The sequence below is a fragment of the Neovison vison genome, chromosome 7 (genome assembly GCF_020171115.1).
Source record: "Neovison vison isolate M4711 chromosome 7, ASM_NN_V1, whole genome shotgun sequence".
NCBI lineage: Eukaryota > Metazoa > Chordata > Mammalia > Carnivora > Mustelidae > Neogale > Neogale vison.
The window spans coordinates 196,143,405-196,156,834 of record NC_058097.1 but is presented as its reverse complement, the minus strand read 5'-3'; the positions used below and the strand labels follow the sequence as shown (position 1 = coordinate 196,156,834).

The following is a 13,430-nucleotide window of genomic DNA, read 5'->3' as shown; positions in this document are numbered from 1 at the left end:
AGAGAGAGAGGGAGAAGCAGGCTCCCCGTTGAGCAGAGAGCCCAATGCGGGGCTCGATCCCGGGACCCTAAGATCATGACCTGAGCCGAAGGCAGAGGCTTAACTCACTGAGCCACCCAGGTGCCCCAAAAGTCACTTTTTTCTATTTATCACCAGCTACATGATGAATATATCATGATGAATATATCATTTATATATATAAAGGATGAATATAAATTCATGATTATATTGATAGCATGGTGGGAAAATACTACCCTTGACTACCTCAATCCATTGATTATTTAAGTGTGGAAAAATCACATCAGGGAAAGAACAGAAAACCTGACATCAAATTTCAGTTAAGAAAGTGGTTATTTAGGGGCACCTGGGTGGCTCAGTCATTAAGCATCTTTCTTTGGCTCAGGGCATAATCCCAGAGGGTCCTGGGATAGAACCCCATATCAGACTTCCTGCTTAGCAGGGAGCCTGCTTCTCTCTCTCCCACTCCCCCTGCTTGTGTTCCCTCTCTCTGTGTCTCTCTCTGTCAAATAAATAAATACAAATCTTTTTTTTTAAAGAGAGTGGCTATTTAAATTCTAGAATATGAATCTAATTTCCTTCTGCAACAAGCAAATATGACATACATTGAATTATTTTTAGGAATTGATTGTACCAATTAATTAGGAAAGCCACACGAGTTAAAGTGTCTTCACACAAAAGCACTTTGTCCTGAGAGTTAGTACATTAAATTTTAAACTCTGCACCAAGTTAGTCTCTGGCATATTTAGATACCTATCTCCATTCTTTACTTTTACTAAAAAACATTTAGGACATATTTCTCAAAGGTTCATATCAACTGGATCAAATTATTGTCATTGGGGACATTTTGTTCTACTGTATAGAATAGAAAATAAAATTTAAATGGGTGGTAAAATTACCAGTAGTTAACATTAAATTAATAAGCTATACCCCTGATGAAAAAAAATATATATTTATATATTTTTGTGTGTGTGTGTATATATATATATATCTTCCCTGAATCAGGGATTTTTACGGAGAAGATATCTAAGAAAAGATTTATACCAACTTTTTTAATACAAAAATGTTTTTCCAGCAAAATTCATGACGTCAGTTCCAATGCTCCATTCCTCCTTAAGGACTTAGTAAGCCTAGTTCTTCCGGTGTTGTCTCAAAGTCAGCAATAAAGGGACTGGGGTCCAATTTTATTTCATTTTCTGTGGAAACTGGTGTAAGCCACACTGATTTCCTAAAAAAAAAAAAAAAAAAAAAACCAGGAGCAGATAGCTGGCATACTTGACACCTGGTCTCCCTGAGTCTATACTTGGGTCCAAGTTATTAAGTTATTTTTACCCCTGTGGCCATTTTCAGTATGGTGATTTAAGGGTGTGGCACAGTGCCCAGACCCTCTGCATAACAGGTGATTTGAAATGCTTGCTTTAGTCAAGTACCAAAATACCCAGGAAAATGGATTCAGACAAGTAGATCCTAAGAATACAAAGTCAATGTGCAGAAATCAGTGGCTTTCTTATACACTAACAATGAAAATACAGAAAGGGAAATTAGAGAATCGATTCCATTTACTACAGCACCAAGAACCATAAGATACCTGGGAATAAACCTAACCAAAGAGGTAAAGGATCTGTACTTGAGGAACTACAGAACACTCATGAAAGAAATTGAAGAAGACACAAATAGATGGAAGACCATTCCATGCTCTTGGATCGGAAGAATAAACATTGGTAAAATGTCTATACTGCCTAGAGCAATCTATACTTTTAATGCCATTCCGATCAAAATTCCACCAGCATTCTTCAAAGAGCTGGAGCAAATAATCCTAAAATTTGTATGGAATCAGAAGAGACCCCGAATCGCTAAGGAAATGTTGAAAAACAAAAATAAAGCTGGCGGCATCACGTTACCTGATTTCAAGCTTTATTACAAAGCTGTGATCACCAAGACAGCATGGTACTGGCATAAAAACAGACACATAGACCAGTGGAACAGAGTAGAGAGCCCAGATATGGACCCTCAACTCTATGGTCAATTAATCTTCGACAAAACAGGAAAAAATATACAGTGGAAAAAAGACGGTCTCTTCAATAAACGGTGCTGGCAACTGGACAGCTATATGTAGAAGAATGAAACTCGACCATTCTCTTACACCGTACACAAAGATAAACTCAAAATGGATAAAAGACCTCAATGTGAGACAGGAATCTATCAGAATCCTAGAGGAGAACATAGGCAGTCATCTCTTTGATATCAGCCACAGCAACTTCTTTCAAGATATGTCTCCAAAGGCAAAGGAAACAAAAGCGAAAATAAACTTTTGGGACTTCATCAAAATCAAAAGCTTCTGCATAGCAAAGGAAACAGTCAAAAAAACAAAGAGACAACCACGGAATGGGAGAAGATATTTGCAAATGACAGTACAGACAAAAGGCTGATATCCAGGATCTATAATGAACTCCTCAAACTCAACACACACGAAACAGGCAAACACATCAAAAAATGGGCAGAAGATATGAACAGACACTTCTCCAATCAAGACATACAAATGGCTATCAGACACATGAAAAAATGTTCATCATCATTAGCCCTTAGGGAGATTCAAATTAAAACCACATTGAGATATCACCTTACACCAGTTAGAATGGCCAAAATTAACAAAACAGGAAACAACATGTGTTGGAGAGGATGTCAGAAAGGGGAACCCTCTTACACTGTTGGTGGGAATGCAAGTTGGTGCAGCCTCTTTGGAGAACAGTGTGGAGATTCCTCAAGAAATTAAAAACAGAGCTTCCCTATGACCCTGCAATTGCACTCCTGGGTATTTACCCCAAAGACACAGATGTCGTGAAAAGAAGGGCCATCTGTACCCCAATGTTTATAGCAGCAATGGCCACGGTCGCCAAACTGTGGAAAGAACCAAGATGCCCTTCAATGGATGAATGGATAAGGAAGATGTGGTCCATATACACTATGGAGTATTATGCCTCCATCAGAAAGGATGAATACCCAACTTTTGTAGCAACATGGACGGGACTGGAAGAGATTATGCTGAGTGAAATAAGTCAAGCAGAGAGAGTCAATTATCATATGGTTTCACTTATTTGTGGAGCAAAACAAATAGCATGGAGGACAAGGGGCGTTAGAGAGGAGAAGGGAATTTGGGTAAATTGGAAGTGGAGGTGAACCATGAGAGACTATGGACTCTGAAAAACAATCTGAGGGGTTTGAAGTGGCAGGGGGGTGGGAGGTTGGGGTACCAGGTGGTGGGTATTATAGAGGGCACGGCTTGCATGGAGCACTGGGTGTGGTTAAAAAATAATGAATAATGTTTTTCTGAAAATAAATAAATTGAAAAAAAAACTAAAAAAAAAAAAAAAAGAATAGTAAGTAAAAGCTGCCAGAGTTTAATATGAACTAGTGTAGTAGTGGCACAGGGTGTGTCTGTGTGTGTCTGTGTGTGTGTATAGCAGTAAAAAAGTATGCCGTAACACCAGTAAGCTAACTGTCTATCTTTTTTGGTCTAGTTTTCATTTTTCCCAAAGGAAGATGAGCTGCAAACAACACAAAAATCACTGTTGACGCAGAAATGCCGGTGTTATCATAACTGATCAGGTAGACTATGGAGAAGCAATCGCTCCAGAGCATTATTTCACAACATTTCATATTACTCTAAGCATTGGCTAATATATAGGAATGAAAATGTGTGTGTGCATGTGTATTCCTCTATAGAATCAAATGTTAGTGTCAGCTACTTCCCAGAGTATCACTAAGCTCCTCAGCCTTACACGTGCCTTATAGAAATAAGTTAAAAGAGTATCAAGAGGATGTAACAATATGAGTGTATATAATGTCACTGAGCTGTACACTTGAAAATGGTTAAAATGATAAATTTCAGCTTACATATATTTACCACAATAAAAAAAAATAAAATACCAGGGGTGCCTGGGTGGCTCAGTCTTTTGAGCGTCCGACTCTTGATTTTAGCTTGGGTCTTGATCTCAGGGTTGTGAGTTCAAGCCCTGAACTGGGCTCCACATTGGGCATGGAGCCTACTTAAAAAAATTCTCCCCTGCAAAAAATACTGCACATTTGCTCTGAGTTCTACCTTCTTTTTTTATGTCAACTATTTTCACATATTAAACAAGGATAAATTTTTTTCCAAGATTTGTAACTGATAACACTCAATGTAAATATTACAGTGACAAGATTTGTAACTTGTGACATTCAACGTAAATATTAAAGTGTTTCACCACACACCATTTTACTTGGACTCAAAGTTCATGTGGGGTCCCTTTGGGATTCAATGTCTCAGTTCCACAGAACTGCAAGCAAAATGCTCTTAATGATTAGGTTGATAAACCTTTCCTTTCATGTATTCCATGAGTTAGTATTAAAATGAAGAACTTATGTTCCCTTCTATTAACATGAAATTAAACCATGAGATGTATTAAAGTATTAGGAAGGAGGAGACACTGAAACATAGTATCAGGCTTGATTCTTCCATTTATTAAGGCGACTGAGTAATGAGTCTTCTTTGTGGTTCAGTTGTTGCAAAATAACCTCATTATACTAGAATGTATATAAAAAATAAAAATATTAAGTATTTTTAGGGAGGCTATTTTCACATTTGGACGTATGGTTATGGGTGAATCAAGTCTAAAAGTTCATGCTTCTGCAGAAGTATCTTAAGAAAATGGGAAGCAGATACATCTCAAAGGAGGCTGTCTATTGGACTCACCTAGAGGCAGAACACTCCAAAGGGATCTTCTGAGGGTCACAATGTAGATTCCGAGGGTTAAAGTACATCTCAGTTTGGAAAAGGAGAGTATCCTCCGAAACAACCTAGGGGAGCACAAAGGTTAAATAGAAGGTACTTCTAGTAACAGGGGAGGCATACACACATTTGAGTAAGAGATAGAAAGCATTTACAATCTCAAAGTTGGCTACTGTCACAATGGTCTGACAACCCACTGGGACAGAAGATGGGGGAAAAAAATCTTAATAGAACATAGGAGCAAACCTAAACTGCCAATGAGACCCATCTTTATGACTCATTAATGGAAAGATTTCCAACAGTTCTCTCAAAAAGGAGGATTTGGAGGTCAAATAACAGAGTGGTTTAAAGTATACGCTTTGAAGGGTAATCATCCTGGTTTGGTGTCTATACTACCATTAACCAGCTTTGCACCCTGGAAACATTGTTAAAAGTGCCTTCTAAATTAAAAATAGAGCTTCCCTATGACCCTGCAATTGCACTCCTGGGTATTTACCCCAAAGACACAGATGTCGTGAAAAGAAGGGCCATCTGTACCCCAATGTTTATAGCAGCAATGGCCACGGTCGCCAAACTATGGAAAGAACCAAGATGCCCTTCAACGGATGAATGGATAAGGAAGATGTGGTCCATATACACTATGGAGTATTATGCCTCCATCAGAAAGGATGAATACCCAACTTTTGTAGCAACATGGACGGGACTGGAAGAGATTATGCTGAGTGAAATAAGTCAAGCAGAGAGAGTCAATTATCATATGGTTTCACTTATTTGTGGAGCATAACAAATGGCATGGAGGACAAGGGGTGTTAGAGAGGAGTAGGGAATTTGGGTAAATTGGAAGGGGAGGTGAACCATGAGAGACTATGGACTCTGAAAAACAATCTGAGGGGTTTGAAGTGGCAGGGGGGTGGGAGGTTGGGGTACCAGGTGGTGGGTATTATAGAGGGCACAGCTTGCATGGAGCACTGGGTGTGGTTAAAAAATAATGAATAATGTTTTTCTGAAAATAAATAAATAAATAATGTTTTTTTTTTTAAAAAGTGCCTTCTAAAGCTTCATTCCATTCTCTCACTTCTAATAGAGCCAACACCTTATCTGTAGGTGGCTATTTACAAAATATCTGTAGTATGAATACAACCTATTCGAATGAGGGAATCTATGAAAAGATCATATTCCAGGATAATAATACAGTTGAAGATTTATGCCTAGAAGAATACGTGAGAGACTTTATCCCAGTGAAAATCTACTTGCTGTATAGACACACATCCTCAAAGCACAGGCAACTCAAATGATCCAATGAATAGGCTATACCTTTCCAGGAACTGTGACCTTTCCCATTAGGAGCATCAAAAGGAATTTAAAATTGTCTAAGCTTTAGTAAAATACAAGCATAGCCTAGGGATAACTTAAAATCGGTTTCCTAACCAGTCTGGAATTGTGTGTTCTCAGGTCCTATGCACACAGACGTCCCAATGTCCAGTGAATGATAAGTAAGGAACTGCGTTTTTGTCACCCATAAATTACGATAATTAGAAGCAAAATTTGCTCTTTAAAACAAAACAAGAAAGACAATAATTTTAGTGCCAGGTATAAAGATCTAAACAACTATTTAGAAGTTATTTTTATAAATAATCATGAGTCTCACCTTTATCCTGATCCCACAGTCATATACAGGGTATATAAAATCATATGCATATGTTTGTATCCGAGTCGCAGGGCAACCTGATCCCAGATATAATTCATCAGCAAATATATACAGATTGCTGCTGTACCCACATGGGCTAACCGAGATCATCAACCAGTCCATAGAACAACTTACTTTCACTGCAGAAAGAATCATAAGAGAAAATATCAGATACGTATTTATCTCAGGGAAGAATTCAAAGAATATTCAGCTATGCCCTCTGTGATTAACTAAAAGATATTTCTTTCTCGACATAATCAAGGCTTAAAGAACAACATATAAAAGTTTTCACATCACCATTAGTTTCCAAAATATCTGCATCATTATATCCTCAACTAACTAGACTTCAGTTATTTCACAGGGAAGAACATCGACACATAAGAATAAGAAAATGACCATCTTCTAGCCCCCTGCCTCCTCTTAAAAAAATTAGATGCCAAAGAGGGTGGTCTACCTAGGGCTAAACATAGGGACAGAAGTAAAATGCAATGCATTTGAGTAGAAGAGACATATTCCCAGGAATGCTTTTTGGAGAGGAAGAAGAAAAAGAGCGGGAGGGTACGATCCATGTCTGGAGAAACCAGAACCAGAGACAATCAGAGCCATAGAGGAAAGACTCTGAAGAGAGAAAGTCCACTGAAGAGAGAAAAATCAGTCCTTTAAGAATAATCACTATTTCTAATGGATTAATGTATCCTGTGGAAGTAAAATTGTGCTGTATTCTGACCAAATATGCCAGATGGACATTAACCACAGTTTCTAACATGACACTGAGCATGCCCTTCATGTGTCAGAGGGACTAATTGTCTAATATCTTCTTTCCTATAGGATTGGTGCTCACTTACATGTCCATTACAAATTAATAATAAAAAGCCAGAATTCACAAAGAAAAGAGTAGCTAGAGGTTCAAACCTTGACTAGGAAAGCTCCTAAAAGAGTAATAGGAGACCTTGGAATACATCCAGGATATTTTTAAACGCTTTTAGGATCTAAATCTTCCCAGCATGAAAAAACATTCCTATGTCAGAAGCAAGAGATTCCAACATTATTTAAGCCTGTAAGTTCTTGGTCTTTACAGATAAATCACCAGGAAAGTAAGAAAATTCAGGGAGATGTTTTGAGGGAAAAAGTAGCATTGGAGAAGGCAGGTGATCTATATCAGTGATAGTAAGCTCTAAATGGCTCCATGTGTTTGAAATATTATCCTAGCATTTGAAATATTATCCATGTGTTTGAAATATTATCCTATTATCCTAAGATCCTTCCCAAAGGAAGAAGAGAGTTCCAACAGTTGATTAAAGATGGATTTGATAGGTAAGTAGACATGGACATACAGGAAAGGGAGCCTCCAGCTTCATTTTTTTTTTCATACTATATTAGGGTCATTTCAGTCTGACATCATGAGGTCATGTCTCAAGTGACTGAGAAATTATTTGAGGGAAAGCCTGAGGAGCACGGGTAGCTGCTCACAAATTGGGTGAAACAGAATCTTCCTTAAACCCCAGGATCATGGATCACAACCAAGTATCAATGCTCTCCTACCCTGACCCAAGATGGCCCTGATGCCCTGCTCTCCCCAACCCCAGATGGTCCCAATGCCTTGAGTCCCCCTCTACAGATGGTCCCAGTGCTCTGCTCTGCCCCCTCCACTGCAGATGGCCTCAGTATATAGACTCCAGACTTCTTTGCCCAAAAGTATTTCTCTTGTATCTAATTGTAAGGTCCGATCTCTTTGAGAGAAGCGTCCCTGCAAGGAAAGTGACCATAACCCTTCCAAGGAAGTGTTCTCCAGAGCTAGCCATTTACCACAGATACTCTCAGTGCAAGGCCAAGTCAAGGCAGCAAGGAGCGTCCAGACCCCTAAAGCCACGGAGAACTTCATCTGAGCAGACCCCCAGCCAGCACTTCTCAGGAAACAGAAAGAGGGGCCGTCCGTAAGTGAGAATGTATGGCATCCCACTCTCAGCTGCCTTCATTTTTCTACTGATTTAGAGAGCCCCTGGGGCACTCTCACAGTGTCAACCATCTGAAATCCACAATTCTCCAGACTCCCCAAACACTGAATCTCCAGGAAGCAGATCAGGCAAAAAGTGCTGTTTGATGAGGGTGTCTGCCTGAGGCCTGCTGAGATGGCCTGGGAGGCTGGTGGGGCCCACAACACTTCCAATAAATGCTAAATTGTAGGAACCTGTTTCTGCCAGGTGATTTTTTTTTTTCAGGTGTCCTTCTAATAAGCAGAATAGCCTAAATCATATATATGTGAAATCAAAAGATATTTCTTTCTTTTTTTTTTCTCCAGGTTTGGCTGGAAGAAATCAGCAGCAGAGATACCCAAGTGACAAGTCCACATGTTGTTTTTTTGTCTTTCATTTTCTTTCTTTCTTTTTTTTTTTTTTTTTTACTTTCTCCTGATGCTAGCATTTCTATGATCTAAAATTCATAAGCTTTACATTTATCTTTTAAATCATTCCAGGGCTGCCTCGGTGGCTCAGTTGGTTAAGTATCTGCCTTCTACTCCGGTCATGATCTCAGGGTCCTGGGATAGAGCCTTGGGCTCCCTGCTCAGCGTGGAGTCTGCTTCTCCCTCTGCCCTTCCTCCTGCTTATGTTTTTTCTCTCTCTCTATCTCTCAAATAAATAAATGAAATCTTTTTAAAAAGTAATTTTAAATGATTCCAATGCAAGCATCTAGTATTGATCCAGAAGGCATCAGAGTCCGCTGGTGAAGAGCTTAAACTCTGGAATCATAGATCCGTTTCTCTACTCTCTGTTTACTCAAGTTTGGGAAAGTCAAACAAACTAAGGCTCACATTCACACTCTGTAAAAAGGAGGTATAATAATATTATTTCCCTTGTAAGTTTATTGTGAGTATTAAAAGGGATAACAAATGTAAGCAGTTTAGCCAAATTTAATAGTGTACAAGAAATACATATAAAAACAAAGTAGAGGCGCCTGGGTGGCTCAGTCTCGAGCATCCTAGTCTCAATTTTGGCTCAGGTTGTGGGATTGAGCCTGGCTCAGTTCTTGAGAACTAAGATTCTTTCTCCATCCTTCTTCCCCTCCCGCTCCAGCTCATGCACACTCTCTCTCTCTCTCTCAAAACACACACACACACACACACACACACACAAAACTAACATAAATAGTGTACAAAAGTACATATGTTCGCCTCAAACTTAAGCACAGTGAGTTCAGGTTTTATACAGTTTCCCAAGGAAACATTACAGGCCGGAAGAGAGTGGGATGATCTATTCAAAGTGCTGAAAGACAAAAACTGAAGGTTTGCTGTATTTGTTACTCCCAAATGACTTCTCAAATTATTATGCTGAATTATAATTTTTAAAGATGCTGGATTGAATACCATAGTGTTCCAATACCATAGATTTCTATTTTTTTTTATAAACATATAATGTATTTTTATCCCCAGGGGTACAGAATCGCCAGTTTTACACACTTCACAGCATTCACCATAGCACATACCCTCCCCAATGTCCATAACCCCACCCCCCTCTCCCTCCCCTTTCCCCCCAGCAACCCTCAGTTTGTTTCGTGAGATTAAGAGTCACTGATGGTTTGTCTCCCTCCTGATCCCGTCTTGTTTCATTTATTCTTTTCCTACCCCCCAAGCCTCCCATGTTGCATCTCCACTTCCTCATATCAGGGAGATCATATGATAGTTGTCTTTCTCCGATTGACTTATTTCACTAAGCATGATACCCTCTAGTTCCATCCACGTCGTCGCAAATGGCAAGATTTCATTTCTTTTGATGGCTGCATAATATTCCACCGTGTATATATACCACATCTTCTTTATCCATGCATCTGTTGATGGACCTCTAGGTTCTTTCCATAGTTTGGCTATTGTAGACATTGCTGCTACAAACATTCGGGTGCACGTGCCCCTTCGGATCACTACATTTGTATCTTTAGGGTAAATACCCAGTAGTGCAATTGCTGGGTCATAGGGTAGTTCTATTTTCAACTTTTTGAGGAACCTCCATGCTGTTTTCCAGAGTGGTTGCACCAGCTTGCATTCCTACCAACAGTGTAGGAGGGCTCCCCTTTCTCCGCATCCTCACCAGTATCTGTCATTTCCTGACTTGTTAATTTTAGCCATTCTGACTGGTGTGAGATGACTCCTCATTGTGGTTTTGATTTGTATTTCCCTGATGCCAATTGATATGGAGCACTTTCTCATGTGTCTATTGGCCATCTGAATGTCTTCTTTGCAGAAATGTCTGTTCATGTCCTCTGCCCATTTCTTGATTGGATTATTTGTTCTTTGGGTGTTGAGTTTGCTAAGTTCTTTAAAGATTTTGGACACTAGCCCTTTATCTGATATGTCGTTTGCAAATATCTTCTCCCATTCTGACAGCCCCTCATCAGTTCCCAGTCCCATTAGCTATTTTATTTTTTTTAATGTTCTTATCATTGTATTGGTATGCCCAAATTCTGAGACCCCCCCAAAGACGACCACCAGAGTCCAGAGTCAAAGCCAAACAGCGGGGTGCCGGGGTGGCTCAGTGGGTTAAGCCGCTGCCTTCGGCTCAGGTCATGATCTCAGGGTCCTGGAATCGAGTCCCGCATCAGGCTCTCTGCTCAGCAGGGAGCCTGCTTCCCTCTCTCTCTCTGCCTGCCTCTCTGTCTACTTGTGATCTCTCTCTGTCAAATAAATAAATAAAATCTTAAAAAAAAAAAAAAAGCTAAACAGCAAGGGTCGTTTATTACGAGTTCGAACCCGAACCTCCGTGCACTCATTGCTGGTGACGCTAAGAGGTCCGGAGCTCAGGATCACAACACCTTTTATACACTATTTTTGGGGAGGCAGGGACTTAGCATACATCATAGCATAGTTAACTATATTAACTATATTATATAGTTATATTATATTATATTAACTATATTAATTAACATCAGTTGTTAATAATCCCTCTACATCCTGATTAATAGATTTATGTTATTATTGTATAATTATTTATTTTATAAATATTAATTATAAATCAATTATATATAATTAATATAATTTTTATTTTGTTACTGTATTATAATATATAATATATCATAATAGCATATTAATATATTGGTTATTAATAAATATTAACATATATTTTATTGATATAAAATAAATATTAATATAAATAATATTATATTAATACATAATTATATATTAATAATTATATATCATTTAATTACATGCTTGATCTGGGAGGAAGGTATGGAAATGTTCTACTACACTATTCTCATAGCTCTAGGTCTGTTGAGTAGTCAAACTTTATACTCTATGTCCTTATTGGCCCAATGTGTGCATTTCCACCATGGCTACTAAATCTATCTGAAAGGAGTCAGGCTACAAACAGTACAAGATGGCTGTTTCTTCTGAATGGAAAATGTGACTTCTGCACAATTCAGAAAACTGCTAAGACATAGAACATTATTGCCCGGATTTTCCAATCTAACTAACATCCACAGAAGACTCCAATCAGTTATAGCTTTGTTTCCTGCTAGCAATGTAAATGTGGCATTTCGACCACTTAGGCTCTGTCCTCTTGTTTGGAATAGGAACTTGATAGAGACCACTTTGTAAAACTGTAGACCTACAGAAGTCAGTATTATTCAGATTCTCTATCCAAGTAGTAATTTATAAGAAAAAGAGTATTTCAAACCATAAGATTAAAGAATATAACATTCATATGCAAACGACTCAGCTTTAACAGATTTTAACATTTTATGTGTTTGTTTTAGTTATATTAAAGAAATAAAATGGGGGCGCCTGGGTGGCTCAGTGGGTTAAGCCGCTGCCTTCGGCTCAGGTCGTGATCTCAGGATCCTTGGATCGAGTCTCGCTTCGGGCTCTCTGCTCAGCAGGGAGCCTGCTTCCTCCTCTCTCTCTCTGCCTGCCTCTCTGCCTACTTGTGATCTCTCTCTGTCAAATAAATAAATAAAATCTTTAAAAAAAAAAAAAGAAAGAAAGAAATAAAATGTTATAGTGGAGACTGCCCATGTGTCCCTACTTCATCTAATTCCTCCTTCTCCTTGAAAGATCCCCCCGGGGCTCCAAGCACCCCGGAATGGACCCCTTCTCAGGAGGAGACCCCCGGACCCAAAAACCGAGCCGAGTCCACTAGTCAGATGCAAACAGCACGAGGTTTATTGAGTAGACACAGGTACCTGCGGGCGGTCAAGTCTTAGGAGGACTCGCGCGCCAGCCCTTAGTTCAGGGCCTTTTTATGGGGTTTGGGGAAGCGAAAGCATACGTACAGAAGCAGAAGCACGGTTACAAAGTTTTCATTGGCTGGTTTGAATGTAAAGGCATACTTGGTGCGCGGGAATACCCCTGATTGGTTCGCTCAGCATCCTTCATTTACATAGTGGGAAGTTACTTTCATTGGTCGTTAACAAAAGGGAAACAGACAGTATTGGCTAGATTTCAATCCTTCATTAGCATGTAGACTGACCATCGGCATTGGCCAGACCACAATCCCTTATTAGCATGTAGACTGACCATCGGCATTGGTCAGACTACAATCCCTTATTTGCATGTAGACTGACCTTTCAACATTCCTTGTAGTATCTTATCACTTTTTACAACATGGGAGGAATGTTTAAGGGAGTGGGAGAAGGGGGAAAGAGGGGGAAAGGGAGGGAGAAAACCCTTTTCATTCCCCCATTTTCTTTTTGGCCGGAGTAAAATCTTTTACTTTACTAGGGGCTAATCTCCCGCTGCCCTATTGCATGATATTGTTGGGTTAATACCATGGTTTGGACAAGCGACAATCTATCCTTTACGAATTGGGTTATTCTGTTAATGATGCATGGCCCGAAGGAGGTTATTAGGGAAGTAAACCAGGGTGAACGATTTCAAACTCCTTTATACCAAGACTGTTGGGATTCAAAGTCTCTTTTACGCTTATTTAGCCTTTTCTTTAATTTGTCTAGAGTTTCTGTTACTACTTCAGT

At 39.3% G+C, this 13,430-nt stretch overlaps 1 protein-coding gene across 1 annotated transcript; it reads right to left on the bottom strand.

Moving 5' to 3' along the window:
• Positions 1–1,131: 1,131 nt before the first annotated feature.
• Positions 1,132–7,042, bottom strand: LOC122913682 (oocyte-secreted protein 2-like). Its single transcript, XM_044260330.1, has 4 exons — positions 7,036–7,042; positions 6,435–6,613; positions 4,751–4,854; positions 1,132–1,246 (listed from the first exon to the last, which is right to left on the bottom strand). Exons 1-4 carry the CDS (start codon positions 7,040–7,042, stop codon positions 1,132–1,134), a joined length of 405 nt encoding a protein of 134 aa, XP_044116265.1.
• Between the last annotated feature and the right edge of the window lie 6,388 nt (positions 7,043–13,430).

Excerpts from the sequence above, each read along its gene's own strand:
- LOC122913682 (XM_044260330.1), bottom strand. Across the intron at positions 4,855-6,434 it reads ACTGTGGGATCAGGATAAAG|GTTGTTTCGGAGGATACTCT; the intron begins GTGAGACTCATG and ends GTGCTCCCCTAG. Across the intron at positions 1,247-4,750 it reads TTGGAGTGTTCTGCCTCTAG|GAAATCAGTGTGGCTTACAC; the intron begins GTGAGTCCAATA and ends TTTTTTTTTTAG.